This window comes from Nicotiana tabacum, chromosome 7 (assembly GCF_000715075.1).
Source record: "Nicotiana tabacum cultivar K326 chromosome 7, ASM71507v2, whole genome shotgun sequence".
In the NCBI taxonomy this organism is placed as follows: domain Eukaryota; kingdom Viridiplantae; phylum Streptophyta; class Magnoliopsida; order Solanales; family Solanaceae; genus Nicotiana; species Nicotiana tabacum.
Window position 1 is genome coordinate 28,275,844 of NC_134086.1, and position 26,528 is coordinate 28,302,371.

At 33.1% G+C, this 26,528-nt stretch overlaps 2 protein-coding genes across 2 annotated transcripts; one reads left to right on the forward strand and one right to left on the reverse strand.

The window, feature by feature from the left end:
- Positions 1-6,653: 6,653 nt before the first annotated feature.
- LOC107818706 (membrane protein PM19L-like) lies at positions 6,654-8,853 on the forward strand. Its single transcript, XM_016644736.2, has 3 exons — positions 6,654-6,889; positions 7,494-7,671; positions 8,468-8,853. The coding sequence occupies exons 1-3, from the start codon at positions 6,760-6,762 to the stop codon at positions 8,697-8,699; spliced, it is 540 nt and encodes a 179-aa protein (XP_016500222.1). The 5' UTR covers positions 6,654-6,759; the 3' UTR covers positions 8,700-8,853.
- Positions 8,854-21,218: 12,365 nt separating this feature from the next.
- Positions 21,219-21,746, reverse strand: LOC142162031 (uncharacterized). The gene is made up of 2 exons (XM_075218333.1): positions 21,445-21,746; positions 21,219-21,390 (listed from the first exon to the last, which is right to left on the reverse strand). Exons 1-2 carry the CDS (start codon positions 21,744-21,746, stop codon positions 21,219-21,221), a joined length of 474 nt encoding a protein of 157 aa, XP_075074434.1.
- Between the last annotated feature and the right edge of the window lie 4,782 nt (positions 21,747-26,528).

Consider the following 26,528-nt stretch of genomic DNA (forward strand, 5'->3'; position numbering starts at 1 on the left):
AGCTGCATACAAAAACTGCTTAACAGTGTATTATCTATAAACTGTAATTTTCCAAGCTGATCCCTATTCGAGTTTGGCGGTTGTTCAATTCTCCGCGCCATCTTACGAGCTAAAGAAGCTGATCTCTTAGCTTCTCATTTTCAGTAAAAATGATTCATCGACCCAATTGATTCAACGAGGAAACTGTAGTCACATCCTCACACCCAATTGATTCCACGACATCTGAACATTGATGACACTAAAAATATTAAAATAGCTTGCTGACCTGGAAACAAAGACAATGAAATATGTTGTTGTTAAGCTTGGGCAGTTGGGCTGGGGTGATGGGTTGAAGCGCTGGGAATTAAATAAAAAACGTTTGGTCTTGGGCGCTGGGCTGGGCAGTGAGATATAGGTCCAACTTAAAAAAAATGTCTTTAAAAATTCGGTATTTTGGTATACCGAAATTTCAAAATTCTAATACCGAGGACCGTACCGAAATATCGAAAATGCAATACCGAATTAGACCGAAATACCGGAAAAAACCGAAATCGAAATACCGAATTAATTCGGTTTGGTTCGGAATTCGGTTTTTCAGATTTTATGTCCACCCCTAGCCACAAGTTAGTTGATTTGAATCCTTTGTAATAGAGTTATTACAAAGTGGCTTGTAATATGTGTTTACAAGTTAGTGAAGTTGAAAGCCTACAGGTGTAGGTCGTGGTTTTTGTCCCCTTGAGTTGAGATTGTTCCACGTAAAAATTCTGTGTCTCACTTACTTACAGTTTTACTAGCATTCTCAGCATAACCTCATAGAAGACCAGATACTCTAATGTTTGGTGGACTCATACAAACTAATAGTTTGTGAATAATTTAATAAATAGGTCGAATACAAAAAACATAGAGTCATGCCAATATAGTAGAGTTTGAAGAACAATTAAACTAAGTCATGCCAATCAAGCAGAAATAATTAACAATTTAAGTAGAGTAAATATAATTCGCCGGAGGCCATTCTATATATATTCAAAAAACGAAAAAAATACTTAAAAGACCAGCTTCTTATAAAGTCATTACTGTCAATTTGAGATATGATTCAAATCAAACAACTGAAGCAAATTTGATGCTACCAGTTAATATAGCCGGCTATTTAGATAAAGATTCCCTTAATTATTATTTTTTAATCCAAATTCAACTTTAACTTTCGTTGTCATCTTCAAAACTAAAATTTTATACGTAATAAAAGCGGATAAAAAATAAAAATGTTAATCAAAGAACATTTTGTTCGACTTCCTATAGTAATGAAGAGGATATTGTGGTTATTGTTAGAAACTTGAACAAAGAAAATGAAATGTCATCTAATCAATAAATGTTTTGATCAAATATGAAAAACAAAAAGAACATATATACAAGCAAACAGATTTGACATCCCTTTATGCTAGGCCGGAGAAGCCATCTAATTTTTAGTAGGATGATCTATTGGTTACGTCAAATTTGGTCCAAGCCCAAATGACCTGTCTAATTCATTCAAGATTGGATTGGTTATTTATTCGCCCATTTATTAAAGGAATTTTTACTTTTTATAGCAAAGGTTAACACCTTATTTATTTTAAATAATTACCATTTAAAAAATTATATTCTATAGATAACTAAAAGATAAAGAGAAATTTTTATAAAGCACTATCATTTAAATAAATACCATTTAAAAATATTTAATTTTGGTTATCTCCTACCCCTAAGCCACTAAATACGCTATTCAGTTACACTATTTTCTTTTTCTCTCTACTTTGATGCTTGTCACTCTCTTTCCCCATTCCCTGAAAACACCATGCTCAATCTCAAAATTCCTCTCACCATAAATATCCAGTGAAACTCCTTGCCACCGCAGCATTTGATAATACTTAGTCAATTATTAGATTCACACCAGTCAAAAACGCTAGAAATTCCCACTCTTTTTTCTATGGAGAAAGAAAAAAAACCAAAGCGTTACTACTGAAAAGTATTTCAAACTGGCGATCGCCAACCAAGATATCACAGTCCGTGAAATCAAGCCTAAGAACAGGCGAATCATGGTAAAATTCAAGAAACCACCTATCATTTTGGCTTCTGTTATATGGTGAAATTTCTTTTCCAGCGGTGGGAACAGTGAGATTCAGGGTTTTTGCTAGACGACGGAGTTTGGAGCTGAGCAACTTGATTTTATGTTAATATATTTCAATGTATTTTCAACGTATCACGCTATATTTTCATGTATTTCATTGTATTCATTGTCTTTTTTTCATTGTAATTTAATGTATCTCGCTGTATTCCATGTATTTCATTGTATTCACTGTCTTTTTTTCATTGTATTTCAATGTATCCCGCTGTATTCTATATATTTTATTGTATTCACTATCTCGCTATATGCTATGAATGTATTCATATATTTTTTTTAATTAATATAATTTATGTATTCAGATGTATTATATATTTTCTCTGAAGATTGTATGTTTTTAGGGTATTTTTCGGTTGAGAATCTTTTTTATAACTGGAAATACAAAATTTATGTGTTATAATTGAGTTTGTTGAGCTATATTAGGAGTCTATTATGTTAATTGATTCATTTTTCGTTTAAAATAGTGTAATCCTCTGTTTCTCGCCGTGAATACAGTCGAATACAATAATCTGTCCAGCTGTTATCCCATGTTTCACGCCATTAATACAGTCGAATAAACTCGAATATAACAATTGATTAACTGGACTTCCCTGATTCACGCCTATTTTTGCTACTGTATTCATGAATGCAGTAGCTTAAATACATCTAATACATCTTATAACAACAAAAAACATATCTACAATCCGTAATATAGCAAATGATATCTATAGACAGCTAATTACCATTAAAAGATAGTACTTTATGAAAATTTTGCTTTATTAAACTTAGCCATCTTAACCCAATCCATCTCAACCTATTTAAAATTGGTCTAATTTTTAGCCCAAATTAATGCATGAGTAACTTTGCCAAAATATCATTGAAATAATTTTTTTCGTTTGATTTGATATATATGACCATAACAAAAGAAAAAAAAAATCTTACATAGCAATTATAAAATTCATAAGAAAACAACACATATTAAGTAGGGAAAATACTAGCTATGTCCATTTATAAGTAGTTTATTAAAAAAAATTGGTCAATTCCTAAATATTACCAATATAAGCCAATTGGCTATTTGTAGCCAAAAAAGGGTCAAAGTTTTGCTTTCTTTTGAGTGGGTGTTATTAGAATAGATTGGGTACATATTAAGGAGCTTGAATCTTAGTTTTGGGATGATTCGGTGGAGTTTTTGAGTTAGTTTGAATTGAAAATTTGAAGTAGAAGATTAACATGAAAAAATGATGTGTATCACTGTATATCAAATATACATCATATTTGTATCAAATATGTATCACATGTATATCCATGTATACCTGCGTGTGAGATATATGCGTATACATGTTTGATACATGTGTCGCAAAAGAATTTTTTGGACTCGATTTTAACTATGAATTTTGATATTAAATCAGTCCAAATCACCTCCAATCTTCCTCAAATTTTGTATATTGACTCATCTATAATGAATCTCAATCATACCCACTAAAAAAAGTCATCTTTTGCTTAGATTTTTGGATATGTGTGTATATATATATATATATATATATATATATATATATATATATATATATATATATATATATATATATATATTGTATTACATCATCTTATTTGCTACCTCATCAACGAAATTTTCGTTCCGTTTTGCATCTATGTTGCTAATCGCGCTTAAAAATATGGAAGAAGATCTTTGTGTGTGATTCTTGGAGAGAAGAACCTTATTTATTTGTGTTTTTAATTTTTATATGTGTTTGGCTAGTTTTGATAAGTTTATGATTAATGGTTAGAGGTTGGTAAATTGGTACTTTTTTGGACATTTCTGTAAGATTTCCTGTTAAGTAAAGCTTGATAAGAGTTGGGTGGGTTGGGCTATGACCCGAATTTTAACTCATCTTAATCCAATCAATCTTAGCTCAAGTAACTTTTGGGCGGGCCAATATTGACATAAATTATTTTGACCTACCCAAAATCCGCCCAACACGCCCATTTGACACTCCTAGATAATACCAAGAATTTTTGGATACAAATTCTTCCAAGTTCCAACTCATATTCAGAAGCGGAGTTAGGTTTTTAACTTTATGGATTCTGAATTTTAAAATAACGATTGGGTTCTAAATATGATAATTGTCTTTTATTACGTGAATTTTTTAATACAAATATATTATTTGAACAATATTATTGGATTCGACCGAACGCGCGCCAAAACTTCTTAGTTCCGCCCCTGCTGATCAATCTTACACCAGCAAGCTGTATCCTACAATACAAGTGATTTCATCATCAATCTATTGTAGTAGCTAGTAACTGTTGTGTAATTTGCTATTATCTACAAATCTTTTTGGTCCAAAATTCTTGGATTTTTTCATAAGCAGAGTAGTGTTTCACCAAATAGAACATCCTGAAAATCCAGGCAGCATCACTCTTACCCTCGTTCAGTTTCTTTTTTTTTCCGCTAGAACAATATACTTGATATTTAAAAAGGATTTTTGCACTATTAATAATCTAAAAGATAATTAAAGGTAATAAGAGAAAGTAATCACCTAGAAAATAAAACAGACACGTAACATGCATGATACAGTATGTTTTATTGCACTGAAACTGAAAAGATGATTTCATTGTCAATGTGGACAAATTAAATCGAACAACTCAATATTTTTGCACTATTATTTAGGATAGAAAAAACCACTTAATTGTTTCCAAAAAATTAAAAAGAACTTGAATTTTGAATTAGAAATTGACTTACAGCTTGTTTGAGTGGTTTACCTATTTTGATATATTGTATTGTTACTCTAAATATAATATTTATTTGATTGTTATTTAAATTTTATTGTGTTGTATTGTTAAATCCATCGTTACGTAACGACAAAAAATATCATTTTATGTAACGACAGATCTGGTGTGGTGGTGTCGTTACTTTGTTTTTTCTCTCATCTTGTCATTTTTTATTATTAAATAATTATTTTATCTCTTACCCTATTATTTTATATACTTCTAATTTGTACCCTTTTTTTTTAAGTAATGTTGCAAATTGATTAATGTAGTATACGCAAATACGGAAAAACTTGTTTCCTGTTAATTGGTTGCATGTGTGGATGTTTCCTGAAGCTTCTAAATAGGTAAAAATTGTGTGGGATAGTCACTTTTTAAAGTGGTATTTACTTTTTATCCAGCATTTTTAATACAGAGCAAAAGTAGTCACTAGTCTATTAATATTAATATGAAAAGACAGTATTACCCTTTTCTTCCCAAACGGAAATACGCCATTTTCAGATCCATTCCTTACAGCTCCACTTCTCTTTCTGCAATGGCGTTCTGGAGTCCTTATGAGTGTTTTCATTATTTTCATATATGAAACCCAATTTTGAACAGAAGAAATGAAATGCATTAATCATATAAATTTTATAAGCCTCTTATTTTCTTTTGTGTCTGCTTTCAGGAGTTGAATTGCTTGACTTTACTCATAATTATTACAGACGTGGGAGGACGTGGCTTTTGATTTTCTAAAAAAAGTGACTTTTAGATTTTCTTAAACAACAGATAATTAGGAAAAATATGGTAAAAAGCCAAAAAGGACAAAGATAATTGTGTTAAGGACATGTAGTCCTAGAGTCCTAAAGTTAAAATCAAAAGTTAAGGACATGGTCCTGAACTTAGAGTTTCAAGTTCAAAAGTTAAAGAAATGTAGTCCTGAAGTCCTAAAATTAAATTCAATAGTTAAGGACACAAGTTCAAAAGTTAAGGACAAGCAGTCCTTAACTTACAGTTACAAGTTCTAAAGTTAAGGACAGACAGCCCTTAACTTATAGTTACAAGTTCAAAAGTTAAGGACAGACAGTCCTTAACTTACAATTACAAGTTCAAAAGTTAAGGACAATAGGTTCTTAACTTTGATTTCCAAGTTCAAAAGTTAAAGATAGACAATCCTTAACTTACAATTACACGTTCAAAAGTTAAGGACGCTTGGTCTTGAAGTTTGAGTTCCAAGTTCAAAAGTTAAGGACATGTAGCCTTGAAGTCCTGAACTTAGAGTTCCAAGTTCAAAAGTTAAGGACGTGTAGTTCTGAAGTCCTGAACTTAGAGTTTCAAGTTCAAAAGTTAAGGACGTGTAGTCTTGAAGTCCTGAACTTAAGTACAAAAGTTAAGGACATTAGCAGAAGGGTATTTTTGTCCGAATAATTAAAATTTATTAAAACAGTAACTAAAGACTAAAAACATTTTAAACGATGACTTAAAAGTAAATACATATGTTATTAGTGGTCAACCGTGCACTACACCTCTAAATAGCCGTAACATGTCACCCAGAGTGAAGCACAAAATGTCAAATAAAACGGTCTTCAACATAATAAATTAAAGAAGAATATATATTATCTTGTGGATAGGCATTGATGATGCTCGAAAAGCGCAAATCCAGAGGACCAAAAAATATAAGCTTAGCAATTGACAAGTGTCCCTCCACCTGTTCAATGTAAAAGCAACTAAGCAAACAATTTTGACACGTACTACTTCATAATCTTATAATTTTTTCTATATATAAATTATTCTCTTCCCACCTCCTTTGTTCCATAAATAACACGTACTGAAAGAAGAGAAAATAGCTCAAAGTTAGAAGAAAGAAATTGTTAAGGCATTGACAAGAAAAGAAAGAAGAAGAAAAAATGGCAAGGACAGTGGCACGAACATTAGCAGCACCGTTGTTGTTTATTAACTTAGTAATGTATCTTATTGTTTTAGGTTTTGCTAGTTGGTGTCTCAACAGGTTCATTAATGGCCAAACTAATCATCCTAGTAAGTTCTTTATTTCTCTTTAGTTTTATATATCTTGTTCATGAACTATGTGGTTTTTTATTTTAAATGGTACACAAAAGGTCAAGTCATATAGATATGTTTCTTTGTTTTATTTTATTTCAAGAACGTTTAGTTTCAATGGCTCCTTATGAAGAGTTCACAATTAAAAAAAGCAGGACTTAGCGACGGAGAAATGGAGAAATTCTCTAGCTTACAGAAAAATCTATTGCTAATCGTATTATCGACAGATTATTGAAATTTTTGTTGGCTAACGATTTAGCGATAAACCAACAATGAAGTTTGTAGTTATTTTCGTTTCTTTTTTGGTAGTGGTCTATCAGCAATTAAATATTTCGCGATATTTGCATGCAGCATTCAAAGGAAGTAAATTTGAAAGACAATAAGGTGTTATTGTTTAATGTATGTGACATCTTTTTTGCTTAGTCTTTTAAAAAGTGATATATATATGATTCTATAATTAGTTTTTAAAAGTAAAAATTGATGAGTCTGAGGGGAAGAGTGAGTTTAATTTAGTAGAATCTTTTACTTGGAAAGTTTATGGTAAGTTGATTTTATGAGTTTAATATTATGTAAATTTTTGCAGGTTTTGGAGGGAATGGAGCGACGATGTTCTTCCTCGTATTCGCGATATTAGCAGCAGTGTTGGGAATAATATCGAAACTGATAGGTGCAAAACATCTAAGGGCGTGGAGAAATGACAGTCTAGCTGCTGCTGGTTCATCTGCTGTAATAGCTTGGGCTGTAACTGCACTAGCATTTGGGTAACTTTGATACCTTTAATTATTTCTAGTCCGAACTATCTTTAATACATACTGATTTAATTTGGATGGTGTAAATAATTTCACACTATCAATTAGTGCTAATTTAGCATGTTGTGTCAAATTTAGGTCGTGTTTGTCTCATTTTTTCAGAGAATTAGTTGTGTACTTTTGATAGACAAATAGTTGTTTATTATGAGCTTAAGTTTTATGCATATGGCGATGTAAACGTAGTTTCACCTATTATTATGTACATAAGTAACATGTACGATATTTATTAGTTCATCAAGTTCAATGCGTATGACGGAACGGAATAAGCAATGCTTACATGTGCACCTAGGTCCTTTTATGGTAAATCACAAGTAATTTGATGATTAGCGATAATCTAGTCAAAATGGTAACTAACTTATGTTATTATAGGTTAAAATATATTGATCATGTGAAAATAGTTTTACATTGTCTTTTTATATAGTAAATCTACTCAGAGCGGCGGAGTCATAATTTTGAAGCTTATAAGTTTTGAACATGCCACCGAACTCATAAGCTTGTTCACACCGAGTTCCAATTAGATATTTGTCTATACATTTAATAAATTTTTCATTATGAAATAGGGTTTATATAAGCAAAAGATAATTGGTTCTTTCGAACCACTAAATTAAATGATACACTACCTCGACCCGTGAATATGTGATTTTAATAGTGATCCTTCTGCATTGTCAGTATAGAATCTAAATTCTAAGCCAATAATTAAATCTTATAACTTGTAATATTCTGATTTTGTTGGGAATTTATTTTGTAGATTGGCATGCAAGGAGATAAACATAGGAGGATGGAGAGGATGGAGGCTAAGAGTTCTTGAAGGTTTTGTGATTGTCCTTGGAGTCACCCAACTTCTCTACGTTCTAATGCTTCACACTGGATGGTTTAGCAGTACGTACGGTCCGGGATACAGAGATACCGAATACGGCGTCGGCGCACCCGGCGGAGTTGGAGAGAAGGGTACTACTGGTGTCACCGGAGCTAGGGTTTAATTTAGTTTACTTTAAAGTACGTGTTTAATTTGTACGTAGTCACCATGCTATAGTTCATGAAACAAGACTTGAATTTGTGTACGCTGATATATTAGGGTTGAAGTTTGGGGGCCCTCTCTTGAGTTTTAAGTATATTTGGTTTATGTTTTTTAAATGTGAGGTGACGTGGAATTGGGTAATTTTCGTTTGAAGTTACATTATCTTCAATAGTTCTTATAGAAATACATGTCATTAATGGATTTGACTCCCCTCCATTTCTCCAAGTTCTTATTTAGATTTGTGACACTTGTCCTCTTTACATATTAATGGTTCAGATTTATTTAACTATCAAATAATCTTAATCATGGTTAACATACCTTTATTTTAGGAAAAAAAATACTCTCTAACATTAGTATGAAATCTTCATCTCCAAAAATAATATTAAGAATGCACAGACTAAATGAAGATAATATGTAACTTATTTGCCAACTCGGCGTAGATTTTAACCACACACACAAAAAAGGCGGAATAAATTGCTGCAATATATATTTAAAATTTGACATTATCGCCTCTATTTTTTTTTTGTTTTTGTTGAGAAATATTCTTAACAGTTGTACATCATTGGATAAAAAACATCATAAGGTAACTAGTTTTTCCACTAGCAGAAACTAATGGAAGCCATGAAGTCACCCATTTAACATGGAACAAAACTGAATGGATGCCATGAAGTCACCCATTTAACATGGAACAAATATGAAGTTAGAAACGTATTTATCAATAGCTAAAAAAATACAGCGTTTCCGTATTTTGTTAGGCAAATACTTTAATAATATTTTTGGAGATAATGAGTTCTTACTAAAGTTCTAGAGTATTTTTCCTAAAATAATGGTAATGTAAACCTTATTAACCATGATTAAAATTTTTTGATAGTTAATTAAATCTGCACCATTAATATGCAAAGAGGACAAGTGTCATAAATCTAAATAGAAACTTGGGGAAATTGAAAGAATGAGAAATGGAGGGGAGTCAAATCCTATATTTTTGCTTAGTTATTTATGAACGAGGGATCCGATTTCTCTCCATTTTCCCACACATGGCATCGCCGAGATCCCTCGATACAATATTGAGGATCTCACAAAGATAGATATTTTCTTTATTACAATTATAGTGATGCCGTGTATTTTAATTTTTTGTGGAGTCCCAATAAAAAATAAATGCCAAATTGCTTCAAATTGTTGGAATCAAAGTTAAAAACCTCTAGAAAAAAAAATCCTAAGAGGGATTTTATCTTGTCGGCAAGAAATGAGTATATATATATATATATATATATATATATATATATATATATATATATATATATATAAAATTCATATTCAAAAGTAAATGGAATGACTTCTAGATATTAATGTTTGTTTTTTATTTGGACTCCATGAAAGAACAAAAATACAGGGATTGTTTTCAACTTTGATTCCAACAAAAATAAAATACATTGAACAACTTCTTTAAGAGAGAGAAAAGTTTTTAATATATTTATGGACAAGTTATTAATTATTTAAATCATGGTTAAGGCATTGCTTTATGTAGCCGCTGCTACCAACCAAGAACAGAGATTCCCAGAAAATAAAAGAAAATTAAGGAAAGACTGGAAAAAACAGATAAAAATAGAGGAATGTTCATATATCGATACTGATTCCCTTTACAAAGATAGGTTAAATACTAGACTATGACAGCTGTCCTTACACTGACAATATCTAAAAGAAAATACAATGAAAAGGTAACACGTGCCTTCCCAGCTGTAAATAGCCGTTTGGGACCCTAATTGAAATACTAGCCAGAAAACTAATCCTAGGACTGAATAATAACATTGAAATTGCTCTTCTTACCTCAGGCCCATCAACAAGCTAGACTAACTCCAATTGGGCCTGGGTTACGAAATACCCAATTTCGTAATACTTTAATCAATTAAATCTTAACCATTAATTCTAACATATGCTATGTGTCCCTAATAGGCATTGCACCGATATTTTACCAGACTAATAAATGTGAAATGTTATGATAAATATCACATTATGGTGGATGTCTACTCTTCTTCCATGATTTTTCATCTCAAATGCTTAATGACATATTCAATGATATATTTTGTATGTTCAATGACATATTCCATGACATATTTTCTTCATTTTTTATGCCTATAGCCTTGTAATAGATAGGAAAATACACACAATTGAAGAAGAAAATCTCTTCCTTTCTCTCTATCTCTATTTCTTGTTCATGTTTTGCTAAATTGTCTTCATTTCTTGTTCATGTTTTACTAAATTGCTTTTATTTCATAACACGTTATCAGCACGAAGTCTCTACCCTCAAGGTTGAACTCCACTTCTTACGAGGCATATCTCTATGATTTACTGTCAAAATTATCAAGCCTAATAATTCTTTAGTTTTTTTCCAGATATACATATGAGTATATTCCGCCAAATGAATACTGGTTCATTTATTTATTTATTTATTTTTTCTTGTGATGTTTCATCATAATATAAACTTGAACATCATTTTTTTTATTCATGAATATAGTACTGACAAAGATCGATGAACAAAAGTGTAAATCTTTTGGAAAATAGAAATAATCCTTTTAACACAATGAAAAACAGAAATAATCATGAATCTCATGACGTTATAGTAAATATTCCTAGTAATAATCTCATAGCTAAGAGGAGCTAATAAAATTTCATTATCCAGTATATTGGGAACAATAGATGTATAGACGAATATACCATTATCATTCATTTTGGATTGGTATTTGTCACCTAAATATCATACAGAATCAGAAGAGTTTAGTGTAATCGTTTCTTTACGCTATTATCCTAATAATTTCTAATTATTTATCTTCTTTGATAGTCTTTACTATGTCGAACTTGTCAAAACTTGAGTTTGTGGCACTTGATATTTCTGGAAAGAACTATCTATCATGGGTTTTCGATGCTGAGATTCACTTAGCTACTAAAGGCCTTGGTAACACCATTACTCATGGTAATGAGGCATCAAGACAGGAAAAAGCGAAGACCATGATTTTCCTTCGTCATCATTTGGATGAAGGTTTGAAGGTTGAATATTTAACAGTGAAAGATCCACTTGAATTGTGGAGTGGTCTGAAGGAAAGGTATGATCACTTTAAGGCTACGGTATTGCCAAGGGCTTGATATGAGTGGATGCACTTGCGGTTGCAAGATTTAAGACCGTAAGTGAGTATAACAATGTTGTATTTCGAATAACTTCCCAATTGAAATTATGTGGGGAAGTTATGAATGATGAGAATTTACTGGAAAAGACTCTTACGACTTTTCATGCCTCAAATATGGTATTACAACAGCAATACTGTGAAAGGGATTTTAAAAGGTATTCTAAATTGATCTCATGCCTTCTGGTGGCTGAGCAACATAATACCCTTTTGCTGAAAAATCATGAAGCCCGTCCCACAGGGTCAGTTCCGCTTCCTGAAGCGAATATGATAGCTAGACGTGATAAGTCTGGAAAAAGACAGAATAATAATCATGGCCACATGAATGTACGTGGGCATGACAATGGTAAGAGACGATATAATAGTCGTCATCGCGGTGGTCATGGCAAACGAGAAAATAATATGAGTTCTCGAAACAATCCTTCACGAGGCAAAAGCGGTAACTTCTACCGCTGTGGCATAAAAGGTCATTGGAAAATTGAATGCCGTGCACTTGAGCATTTTGTCAGACTTTATCAAAACTCCTTTAAAAGAAAGGCAAATAATGTTGAAGCATCTTCTGTTAATGCTCCAGTGGAGTCACATTTGACCTTTAAAAATGATTTTGAGGCAGGGCCTTCAAACAAAAATGATGACAATGCCGAGGCAAATCTTGCTTTGAATGATGATGATTTTCAAGGTCTCGATGATATTACTCATTTGGAAGTTGAAGACTTCTTTGGAGATCAAAACTAATGTTTGATCATTTTACTGGGGAATGCAATTATGTTGTTATTTTTATTTTCGGTATTTTTGTCTCGTCTGAAGTTGTTTTTATTTTCAAGTAGTATTTAAGTTGTCTTATGTTGTCGTTAGTGATGTTAGTTGTTTCCGTATTTCTCACGATGTATTTTTTTTGTGAAGAAATTAAAATTCTCCAGTCTTCAATTGGATCCAAGATGAGTAATGAAAATTTATGTCTTTTGGATAGTGCTACAACTCACACAATATTAAGAGAAAAGAAATTTTTTTCTTATTTAGTTATGAAAAAGGCCTATGTTAATACAATATCTGGTAGTACAAAGTTGATTGAGGGCTCTGGAAGAACGGCCTTATTATTACCCGGATGAACGATATTAACTATTGATGAGTTTCAAAGTTATTCGCCAAAATGGCTACCATGTTGAGACATCAAACGAAGGAAAGGTTGAATACCTTTATGTTACTACAATAAAAGCGAGTAAAAGATATGTGCACGAAAAATTGCCCGCATTTTCTTCTGGATTGTACCACACAAACATTGGTGTGGTTGAATCACATGCCATAGTAAACAAAAGGTTTACTACTTCTAATGATTTTATCATTTGGCATGACTGGTTGGGCCATTCCAGTTCTAATATGATGCGCAGAATAATAGAGAATTCAAATGGGCACACATGGAAGAACAAGAAGATTCTTCAATTTAAGGAATTCTCATGTGTTGCTTGTTCTCAAGCAAAATTGGTTATTAAACCAACATCAGCTAAAGTTGGGATTGAATCCCCTGCATTTCTGGAACGTATACAGGGTGATATATGTGGGCCTATACACCCTCCATGTGGACCATTCAAGTATTTTATGGTCTTGATAGACGCATCTACAAGATGGTCACATGTGTGCTTATTGTCAACTCGTAATATGGCATTTGCGAGATTGTTGGCCCAAATAATAAGGTTAAGAGCACAATTTTCAGATTATACAATTAAGACAATTCGTCTTGATAATGCTGGTGAATTTATATCTCAGGCCTTTATTGACTATTGTATGGCCATTGGAATAAAAGTTGAGCATCCGGTTGCTCATGTTCATACTCAAAATGGTCTAGCAGAATCATTGATTAAGCGCCTCCAACTAATAGCTAGACTATTGCTAATGAGGACAAAACTTCCCCTTTTAGTGTGGGAAAATGTTGTTTTGCATGCAGCAACACTTGTGCGCATAAGGCCAACAAGTTATTATAAAGTCTCCCCATTACAATTGGCTTTTGGTTAGGAGCCAAATATTTCCCATCTAAGAATTTTTGGATGTGCAGTATATGTTCCAATTGCTCCACCAAAATGCACAAAGATGGGTCCCCAAAGAAGGTTGGGAATATATGTTGGTTAAGAATCTCCTTCTATTATCAAATATTTGGAGCATATGACAGGAGATTTATTTACAGCCAGATTTGTTGATTATCATTTTGATAAATCAGTTTTTCCAACATAGGGGAGAAAATAAACAACTAGAAAAAGAGATAGATTGGAACGTATTATCTCTATCTCATTTAGATCCTCGCACAAATTAATGTGAACAAGAAGTTCAAAGGATCATTTATATGCAAAACATTACAAATCAATTGCCAGATGCATTTACTAACCTTCCACGGGTTACAAAATCACATTTTCCAGCTATAAATGCTCTAATTCGAGTTGATATCCAAACTGGACAGTATGATGATGCAAATGAGTCTAGGCCACGCCTTAAACATGGTAGATCAATTGATTCCAAGGATAAGAATCCCCGAAAAAGGAAAGGAGCAAATGATCAAGTTGTTCATAACATAGCAATTGATAAGACCTCACAGAAGGTTCTAGTACCTGGAAATGATAAAAATGAAGAGATATCAATAAGTTATGTCTCTACGGGAAAAAGGTGGAACCGAAATATCGTTGTTGTTAACAACAATTTTGCATATAATGTTGCATTTGAAATAATGCAACAACATGAGGATCTTGAGCCAAAATCTGTCGATGAATGTAGATAGAGAAATGATTGGCCAAAATGGAAAAACACAATTCAAACGGATTGGCTTCACTCGAAAAACGTGAAGTTTTCGGACCAATAGTCTGAACGCCTGAAGGTGTCAAGCCAGTGGGTTACAAATGGGATTTTGTGTGAAAACGAAATGAGAAAGGTGAAGTCGCAAGATATAAAGCACGACTTGTGGCACAAGAATTTTCGCAAAGGCCTGACATTGATTATATGGAGACATATTCTCCTCTGGTAGATGTAATTACCTTCAGGTATCTAATAAATCTGGCAGTCCATGAAAAACTTGATATGTGGTTGATGGATGTTGTCACAGCCTACTTATATGGCTCACTGGACAATGAAATTTTTATGAAATCCTTGAAGGATTTAAAGTTCCTGAAGAACATAAAAGTTCAAGAGAAACTTGTTCAATAAAGCTTCAGAAATCCTTATACGGATTGAAGCAATCAGGGAGGATGTGGTACAATCGCCTTAGCGAGTATTTGCTAAATGAAGGGTACAAAAATGACCCTATTTGACCTTGTGTCTTTATTAAGAGGTCTGGATCTGAATTTGTCATCATAGTTGTGTATGTTGATGACTTGAATATCATTGGCACTTCGAAAGAGCTTCCAAAGGCTGTAGAGTGTTTGAAGAAAGAATTTGAAATGAAAGATCTTGGTAAGACAAAATTTTGTCTTGGCCTCCAAATTGAGCATGTACCAAATGGAATTTTTGTCCATCAATCAACATACACTGAAAAGGTTTTAAAGCGATTTTACATAGATAATGTACATCCATTGAGTACCGCAATGATTGTGAGATCGCTTGACATAAATAAAGATCCATTTCGGCCTCAAGAAAATGATGAAGAGCTCGTTGGTGATGAAACTCCATATCTTAGTGCAATCGGGGCACTGATGTATCTTGGCAACAATACTCGACCAGATATTGCTTTTGCAGTGAGCTTATTAGCAAGATTCAGCTCATCTCCAACAAGAAGACATTGGAAAGGTGTTAAGCATATATTTAAATATCTTCGGGGAACCATAGATATGGGATTGTTTTATTCTAATGAATTCAAGTCAGAAATGATTGGCTATGCCGATGCAGGTTATTTGTCTGATCCACATAAAACCCGATCTCAAACAGGCTATTTGTTTACATATGGAGGTACTGCTATTTGTCTGATCCACATAAAGCCGATGCAGGTTATTTGTCTGATCCACATAAGCATGCCGATGATTTTTCATCTCAAATACTTAATGACATATTCAATGACATATTTTGTATGTTCAATGACATATTCCATAACATATTTTCTTCACTTTTTATGCCTATATAAAGGCCTTGTAATAGATAGGAAAATACACACAATTGAAGAAGAAAATCTTTTCCTTTCTCTCTATCTCTATTTCTTGTTCATATTTTACTAAATTGTCTTTATTTCTTGTTCATGTTTTACTAAATTGCTTTTATTTCATAACACGAAACACATATTCTTTCATAACATATTTGTCACTTAATTTTGAAAACGAAATATGTATTTTACTTTAATTTAGTTGTTAATGTTAAGTTGCCTAATTTAATATAGATACGGAGCGTGGATAAGCATTTACCCTAAGTCGTACGTATTACTTAGAGAAGTAGGAAGACAGGATGTAGCTTGATGGTTTTGGGCTTAAAAGTCTAGCTGGACTTAATGGACTCCTTGAGGATTCTGATTTTACAATTTTGGGCTTTTCTATACAATTTGATCCAGATAAAGTTGGCAAGTTTACATTGTATAGCCGCTTATCAGAATAATATTGTCTGATTAATATATATTTTTTATATATTATATAATATATATATATATATATATATATATATATATATATATATATATATATATATATATATAATTTAATATAATAAATATAAATATTTTGTATATTTGACTAGTGAATGTAATTATTTTAAAATTTTGGGCTTTTCTATACAATTGATCTAGATAATTTGGGGGGGGGGGGGGGAGAATCATAAATAGCCAGATTTACAAGTAGTAATTAAAAAAAAGTAATCGAAATCTAGCATTTTTCTCGTAAAAAGATAAAATTCGAACAAAAACACCTTTAAAAATCGAGATTTACTAGTCCAATTAATCATGACTTGGGCCACGTAGAACCCATTAAAGGGGAAACATTCCTTATTTAAAATTTAATTTCTTGAATGTGGGGCTTCTTGCGGAAAATCTGAATAAACAAATTAACATGATTGAAATTTTTCTATTTGGATTGTGTTAGGTCTAATTCCTAGTCGGATCACAAATATCGAGCGTCAAATGAGAAACGAAAAAAAAGGCACGAACCCAAGACTCATGTTAATTAAGACTATAGGGATGTCATTGTATCTCACCACAACCCTTGTACTAGCATGTATTCACTTAGCACTACTGCAGCCGTTTTACATTTAATCAACCTTTTAATCCTTGTATAAGGTCATGTCAATTTTCCTAAAACGAAAAACTTTCGCATGTTGTTACATTAACGAAAAACTTATATGAGACCTCACTTTTATTCATTTTTTTAAAAAACTTTCTTCTAAAAGAGATGAAACTTCTAACATAGGGAAGGTATACAGGGGCGGATCTATAACGCCATTAATGATGCACGTGAACCTATGATCTCAAGGTTTTTTTTTGGTAATAAATGTGAAATATTACAACCAAATTGATACACCTAAAGATCAAACCACCTTCTAGGAAGGGTGCTTGAGACTTCTAGGCCTCAACTGGGGAAAAACTAATTACATAATCTCGGTATTAATATTTGACAACCTCGAGCTCTCTTTGTATCTTGTATCATATCTAGTCTATGCCTAGTTTTCTTTTGCATCTGCTCTGTAACAAAACTAATGTTACATTTATATTTCGAAACAACTTCTAATTCCTGGCCTGCCATGCATGGTATATCATCGCTCCCCTGACTGTCATGATCACATCCTTCTTTATTTGCCTCCAGTGCCTTCTCTTGACCCAGCTTATCGTTTGTCTCGCCCCATAGCTTTGCAACTGAATTCCTAGCCATGCTGACAGCTCTTCTCTTAATTCAGTAATCCATGAACATTCAACAAATATATGTTTTTGAGTTTCAGTCAGCCCCTCTTCGCATAAGTAGCATGCATTATCATGGTCTCACTATTACACTAGGTGTGTTATGTACTTATTTTTTAGAATTAATCTAATATTATCTGTTAGTATTTATACTCTAGAAAGATTGAATGATGCACTTGGTTGAATATTGAGTTATTTACCTTAAGGAACAAGCATTCTCACTTTGTATTTTTTTTTTTTTTACTTTTTATGTGGTGCACCTGTGTTAAAAGAATCCGAGATCCGCCCCTGGTGGTACAATAAACTTGGCATTTTGAAAGGAACGAAAAGTTTCTCGTCATGGACATAATTCATTCTGTTTAGCACAATATATGCCATCACCTATATATTCTTTCTTAAGTAGGTATAAGGTCGATTTTGTGTCTTCAAACCGCAGGTGCTGGCGAGCACTTCAATATAATTATGAAATATATTGACTCGCATATGATGTTTATATGGAATCAAGTAAATTAACTTAAAGAATTACATGTTAAAGTAAGAATACATCACTTAATCGTGATAAAACCATATACAGAACATATATCTTGCATTTTTTTGTTTGGTGCAAATATCAAGTGCATATAATTTTTTTCTACCGGATAAGGATTAATATATATATATATCCTCCCTCTTTTTGTAGGATTACATATCACAGCGGAAGCAATTATATATATATCCTCCCTCTTTTTGTAGGATTACATATCGCAGCGGAAGCAATTACAGTGTCATATTCATGTGTGAATTAAACAATTAGTACATATGGATATTAATCGAGTTACCTCTTGAAGCGTGAACAAAGTAGATTGATCTCGGTCTCCAGTTCCAGAGTTGCAAGACCGCAATCTCAGCAAAAACTTCCACAGTCTTCTACCGTGTTACCCAAATAATATCCAGAAAGAGAGAATTTCATATGGGCGAAATTCCAAGGAGGAAAACGTATAAAACCAGTACAAAAAAATGGCCAGCCCTATATTGAATATATATAGCCACATTTTTTTGGTTAAAACACTTTTCCAATACATGTTAGGTTTTCTTCCTTCACTGAGGAAAGGTTTCCTTTATTTCCTATTACTTAGGCATGGTAGGGACCACAAAATTTAATTAACAAGTCTTCTTATTATGGAATTAATTTCGAAATTAATTTCTACCATAATAATTACGAATTATTCCACTAAAAATTCGTAATTGCACTCCTTAATTCAATTTCGAAATTCTTCCAAAAAATCTTATTTAACTCCCTGTTAAGATTCAGATACTAACTAATCAAATTAAATTACGGACAATTTAATTTATTGATTACTTCCTTTAGACTTTCGCTTAACTTATTTCATGTGTCAAATACAAAATTCACTAGCTGGGTTTACACATAAAAACTTATAAGCTTTCATAAAGGAGTATCATCAATCTTTAAATCGAGACATTGATTCTATCAACGAATTATTACTTTGCCAATGTATATCATTATTGTCCAATTTTACCAAGCTTATTGGCCCATGAAAGAATCTCGCCTTTTAATAAATCAACAAAATAAATGACACACAGAACTAATAATTATATCAAGATTAATAGTATAAGTACATTGAATGGACTGGAGAAATTATTTTATTAAGTGTATAAAATATTTATCTCTACTTGATTCGTTCAATATATACAAAATGTACTAGCACAATAAGTTGGAATTAAACCATTCCCATAATCAAGATAAATTACATTTAATCTTGTGCTACAACCATTCCGATGGTTTGTCCAATTCCATCATTAGATTGTGAACATAAACTTTATAACTTATAAGAACCGATGATTTAATCTTCCGTGTATAAGCTAAAATCTATACACTAAATCATCTACTATATAAGCAATAGACACACAAACAAATACTTGATCTATTTAAAATAAAACTTTTTTGAATTGAATAAATAAATAAATAATAATTCCATAAAGAATACTATAACAATAATACGCATGGTTTATAGTATATCCTAACAATCTCCCACTTAGACTCATAACCATGCATCTACAATTCTAATACTCATTCCGTCTACATGCCTATCAAAAGTCTTCTGTGGCAAGCTCTTAGTAAACGGGTCCGCCAAGTTATTCTTCGATGCAATCTTGGTGACTACTACATCCCCTCTTTGCACTATCTCACGAATTAAAATAATGTTTATGCTCAATGTGCTTTGCTCTTTGTGGCTTCGTGGTCCTTCGAATTTGCAACCAAACCACTATTATCAAAATAAAGTGTTATTGGTGTTTGAATCGAGGGAACCACACCCAACTCTCTTAGGAAGTTCCCGAGCCAAACCGCCTCTTTGGCTGCCTCAGAGGCAGCCACATATTCTGCTTCCATGGTGGAATCAACAACATAAGTTTGCTTGATGCTCCTCCTACTTATGGCTCCACCTCCCAGAGTAAACACATTTCCTGAGGTAGACTTTCTAGAATCTCTATCTGATTGGAAATCCGAATCAGTGTACCTAATAGGCACAAGGTCATCCGAATAGTAGACTAGCATGTATTCCCTAGTCCTTTTCAGGTACTTGATTATATGCTTAACCGCTGTCCAACACTCCTTCCCAGGATTATACTGAAATATGCTAACAATGCCAACGTCAAATCAGATATCAGGTCAAATACATAACATAGCATACATTAGACTCCCCACAGCAGATGCATAGGGGACCACCTTGATCTTTTCTATCTCTTCATCAGTTTTAGGAGACTGATCTTTAGATAGAGAAATTCTATGCCTGAAAGGGAGAAGTCCTTTCTTGGAATATGCTAAACTTGGAGAGTATTGTATCAATATAAAGAGTCTGGGATAAGCCTAATATCCTTTTCTTGCGATCTCGTAAGAGCTTGATTCCAAGGATACGAGCCGCTTCTTCCAAAACTTTCATATGAAAGTGCATGGACAACTACTGTTTAATTGAACCCAACATGTACACATTATTTTCTATAAGCAATATGTCATCTACATATAAGATTAGAAACACCACTTTGTCCTCATCCCATGTTTTGTATACACAAGACTCGTTAAGACACTGATCAAAACCAAAAGTTTTGATCGCCTTGTCAAAATAAGTGTTCCATGCCCTAGATGCCTGTTTCAGTCCATAAATGGACCTTTTAAGCTTGCACAACATGTGTTTTTTGCCACTTTCCACGAAACCGTCTGGTTGCATCATATAGATGCACTCATCAAGACTTCCATTAAGGAAAGTTATTTTGACATTCATTTGCCAAATCTCATAATCATAATGAGCAGCAATGGATAAGAGAATACTTATAGACTTAAGCATGGCTACCGGCGAGAAGGTTTCTCATAATTGATCCATTCTTTCTGAGTAAACCCTTTCACTACAACCCTTGCTTTAAAAGTTTGCACTTTTACATTTACACCTCTATTTTTCTTATAGATTCACTTGCATCCAATGGGTTTAACCCCATCAGGTGGTTCTATAAGATCCCAGACTTGATTAGAGTACATAAACCCTATCTCTGATTTCATAGCAACAACCCACTTATCGGCATCTTTATCATGTAGTGCTTGGTCGTAATTGACAGGTTCGGAAGTAGGCTCCTCAGGGATCCTATCATATGATTCTCCCAAGAGCGTTTAAAAATCTGGATGTCTTATTTCTCACCCACTATGACTACGCACTACATCAGTTACAATTACACTATTTTGATTTTCTGGTTGAACCACATCATTATCAGGAACCTGAGTCTCCATGCTATCCACATGAATATCAACGACTTCTTCCTGTTGTGCAGTCTGCTCAACATAACTCCCATTACTTTGTGGTGGTATGACTTTGGGCACTTGTTCACGTGGGACATCAAGTCTGTTGATATTTCTCCCACTAGTAAAATGCAATGGTATGTCAAAATTGACTTTTGGGGTTTGCATCTGGTCGTTTTGTTTTTCAGATGACTGAGTTTCCATTCTTTTTGCCGAGTTCCTATAAAACGAGTTTACTTCTAGGAACATGGTTCATCAAATAGTCCTCTTCAAGAAACTTGGCATTTTTGCTAAGAATTATCTTCTTTATTTTAGGACAATAGAATAAACCACCTTTCGTCCCTTTTGGATAACCTACAAATATGCATACATCCGTTCTCGCCTCCAATTTATCTGTTTTCCCTTTTAGCATATGTGCCGGACAACCCCAGACTCGAATATGCCTTAGACTAGGCTTGTGCCTAGTCCACAATTCTGTAGGGGTCAAAGGTACTGACTTTGAAGGAACTAAATTCAGAACGTAATTCGCTATTTCTAAGGCATGTCCCCAAAAGGACGAAGGCAAATTGGAATAACTCATCATTGATCTAACCATTTCCATAAGAGTCCTATTTCTTCTTCCAGCTACACCATTTTGTTGCGGAGTTCCACATGCAGATAATTGAGATGTACTTCCACATTCTGATAAATAACTAATGAATTCCGCAGAGAGGTACTCCCTACCACGATCAGATCGTAGTGTCTTGATATATTTATTGTGTCGCTTTTCAGTTTCAGTCTTAAACTCTTTGAACTTTTCAAAACATTCAGACTTTTGATGCAACAAATAAATATGTCCATATTTTGAGTAATCATCTATGAAAGTCACAAAATACTCAAAACCACCTCTTGCTTAGACATTCATTGGACCACACAAATCAGAATGAATTAACTCTAATTTATCACTTGCTCGATTTCCCTTTGAAGGGAAATTTCATTTTGTCATTTTTCCTTCTAAACATGATTCACAAGTTGGCAGTGCCTCCACTTTTAATGAACTTAAAGGTCCATCCTTAACCAACCTTGAAATTCTGTTTAGATTTATATGACCCAAATGCAAGTGCAATAAATATGTTTCACTCAAATCAAAAGAAAGTTTTCTCTTATTTGGTAAATCAACATAGTTCAATTCTTTAGGTTGTAATGGTTTAGGAATAGAGTCAACAATAAAAAGACCATTAATCAATGTAGCTGAAGAGAGATAATTTCTATTATGACTAATAACACATTTATCAATATCATGAAAATTAATGTCATAACCATCTCTCATAGCACTAGAAATCGAAATTAAATTCCTTCTAACGGAAGGTACATTTAATGTGTCCTTTAAACCTAAAACTCTATCACTACCAAACGAAATACTAATATTTTCTAATGCTAAAGATGGGGCTGTCGTACCATCTGCTTGATAAACATTGATTTCTCCTCTATTTAGCAACCGCATTACCTGAAACCCCTGCAAATGAGTGTAGACATGATTAGTGGCTCTCGAATCTACACACCATGACATGGTAGAAACAACTGCTAAAAGAGTTTTAACAACAAGTAGATGTAAATAAGCTGGTTTATTTTTCAGCTTGGTCAGATAAGTCAGACACTGCTTCTTATGATGCCCAGGTTGTTTGTAGTGATAACACTTGCCCTTAGCCTTTTTCACACCAGCTGTTGCGCCACCAACAAAGATTTTTTGAGCCTTTTTCTTCTTTTGCCCGCCTTCCGGCTTAGAAGAAGAACCTTCCTCAAAATTCAATGCCACAGGAGGAGCTTGTTACTTAATAATAGTCTCTGCCGACCGCAGCTCATTCAACAATTTCGCAAGTCACAAATTCATTTTCCTCATGTTATAATTCAGGCGAAACTGCTGAAAACTGTTAGTTAGAGTGTGCAAGGTCATTTCAACCTGCGTATCCTTATCAATGTTAGCTCCAAAGACCTTCAGTTCATTAGAAGACTCATCATATTCAGAACATGGTCCCTAACAAATGAACCTTCAACCATTTTGGTATTCAGAAGAGCTTTCATGGCAGCCTGCTTAGCCGCACGATTCTGATCTCCAAACATTTCTTTGAGATTTTCCAGAATGTCATAAGCAGACTCCATAGACTGATGATGATGTTGCAGAATATTTGACATAGATGCTAGAATGTAAAACCGCACCATCTCATTAGCCTTAACCCATTTTCGGTAAGCCTTTTGTTCATCATCCGTTGCATCATCTCCAGGTTTTTCTGGACACACCTCATCGAGCACAAATTTGTACTCTTCAGCAATTAGGACAATATCCAAGTTTCATTTCCAATCAACATAATTCGGACCCTCAGGTTTGTTTTGAGTAAGAATAACATTAAGGGAACTGAAAGAAGTCATTGTTAATTTGAGAGACAATTAAATAAATAGATCAAAATCAGTCATGTATTATTTGAATATTAATATTCAAAACACACTACATATATATAATCTATGCACCTTGAACAACAAATTTTGATGGAAAAAGAGCTATTCTTGCAATATATATATAATGACAGATTATTCACTCCATGAATTTAAACAGGCCATGTTCAGATGGAGAGTAAACTGTTAATTTAATTCAAGTGAATATCAACATTCAATATATATACTAGTCCCATTGAACCAACATGTATACTCAGATTGAGAGTAAATACAAATAATCAACAACTAGTATAACCTAGTGATTATCCATAATGAGTTTATCCGATATGGAAGAAGACCTATGTCAACGTGTAAAAATATTATATCACTATAATTTAACCCTAGAGTCCATAGGAAACGATCCCTAACACCACTGGATTAAAAACAACTCAAAATATTTTTTGAAAAATTTCCAGAAAATTAAAAAACGTCCAAAACACCATCTAAACAACCTCGAAATCCCAAAAAACGGCTTACATCATAAGCAAAGCTAATGCGTATTTCTCATTGGGCCGTTTCGCATGGACATACCAAGTTTCAGGTCAATCAAAGTCCGTCAACATGTTGACCTCCGATTTTCTGGCCAATTCAGCCAAATAGTGACTTTTGCGTTTTTCATGGATTAATGTAATTTTCAGATTATTCTAATCAAATATCATCAACAATAAGCAGATATTACATGATTTTCAGAATAATCATAATACTCAGAACAAATATTCATGCTAAAAAAACAATGCAGTTTTATAGAAAAACAATATTTGCATGTAATTCAAACTTGCATATTAACATGATACTAATTTTTATTGTTCATCCTAATCATTTAATTAGACGTGAGTAGGCTCTGATACTAATTGTTGAATTACATGTCGCAACAGAAGTAATTACAATATCATATTCACGTGTGAATTAAACAATTAGCACATACGGAGATTATTCGAGTTACCTCTTGAAGCGTGAACAATGAAGATTGATCTCAGTCTCCAGTTCCAGAGTTGCAAGACCGCGATCTCAGCAAAAACTTCCATAGTCTTCTACCGTGTTACCCAAACAATATCCGAAAAGAAAGAATTTTGGGTGGGCGAAATTCCAAGGAGGAAAACGTGTAAAACCAGAGCAAAAAACGGCCAGCCCTATATTGAATATATATAGCCACGTTTTTTGGTTAAAACCCCTTTTCAAAACCTGTTAAGTTTTCTTCTTCCACTAAGGAAAGGTTTCCTCTATTTTCTATTATTTAGGCACGGTAGAGACCACATAATTTAATTAACAAGGCTTCTTATTATGAAATTAATTTCGAAATTTTGACATTAATTTCTACCATAATAAATTACGAATTATTCCACTAAAAATTCGTAATTGCACTCCTTCGTTAAATTTTGGAATTCTTCCAAAAAATCTTATTTAACTCCCCATGTTAAGATTCAGATTCTAACCAATCAAATTAAATTACTGACAATTTAATTTATTGATTACTTCCTTTAGACTTTCGCTTAACTTATTTCATGTGTCGGATACAAAATCCAGCTGTCGGGTTTACACATGAAAAATTATAAGTTTTCATAAAGGAGTATCATCAATCTCAAAATCGAGACATGGATTCTATCAATGAATTATTACTTTGCAAATGTATATCATTATTGTCCAATTTATCAGGCTTATTGACCCACAAAAGAATCTCGCTTTTTAATAAATCAAAACAATAAATGACATACACAACTGATAATAATTATATCAAGATTAAGAGTATAAGTATAGTGAATGGACTAGAGAAACTATTTTATTAAGTCAGTATAAAATACTTATCTCTACTTGATCCGTTCAATACTATCACGACCCAAAATCTAACCATGGTCGTGATGACGCCTATTGTGTTACAAGGCAAACCTACTTTCCAAAATATTACTACTAAACCGATTATAAGGAATTAATAAAATATTTCAACGTTTAAATTTTTCATAAACTAAATCAACTCTAAATATAATATAGAAAAATACGGAAACGAGCCCCAAACATCGGGGTGTCACTAAGTCATGAGCGTCTAAAACTATAAACTAAGATATATAAACTGTCTAACTGTCCAAAAGAAGAAATGACAAAAGGAGTAACAAGGTACTGCGGACACTAACAGCTACCTTGCAATTCCATATATAGCCGGCCTGAACTCAACGATCGCCACGTTCTAACTCACCTAGATCTGCACATAAAGTGCAGGATGTAATATGAGTACAACCGACTCAATAGTAATAGAAATGACTAAGGAACTTAGTAGTAGTGATGAGCTAAGTAAAACAGTCCAATTATTTATTTTCACAATTTAAAAATAAAGAGAAATAAATAGGTAAATTCTATAACTCAGTAAATGCCATAAATGCAGCAACAACACAAATAAATACAACCTCACAGTAGTGTCACTCCATCACTCATCACTCGCACTCAGCACTCAATACACTCAAAACACTCAACACTCTGCGCTCATGGAGGGTATGTACAGACTCCGGAGGGGCTCCCAAATCCCAA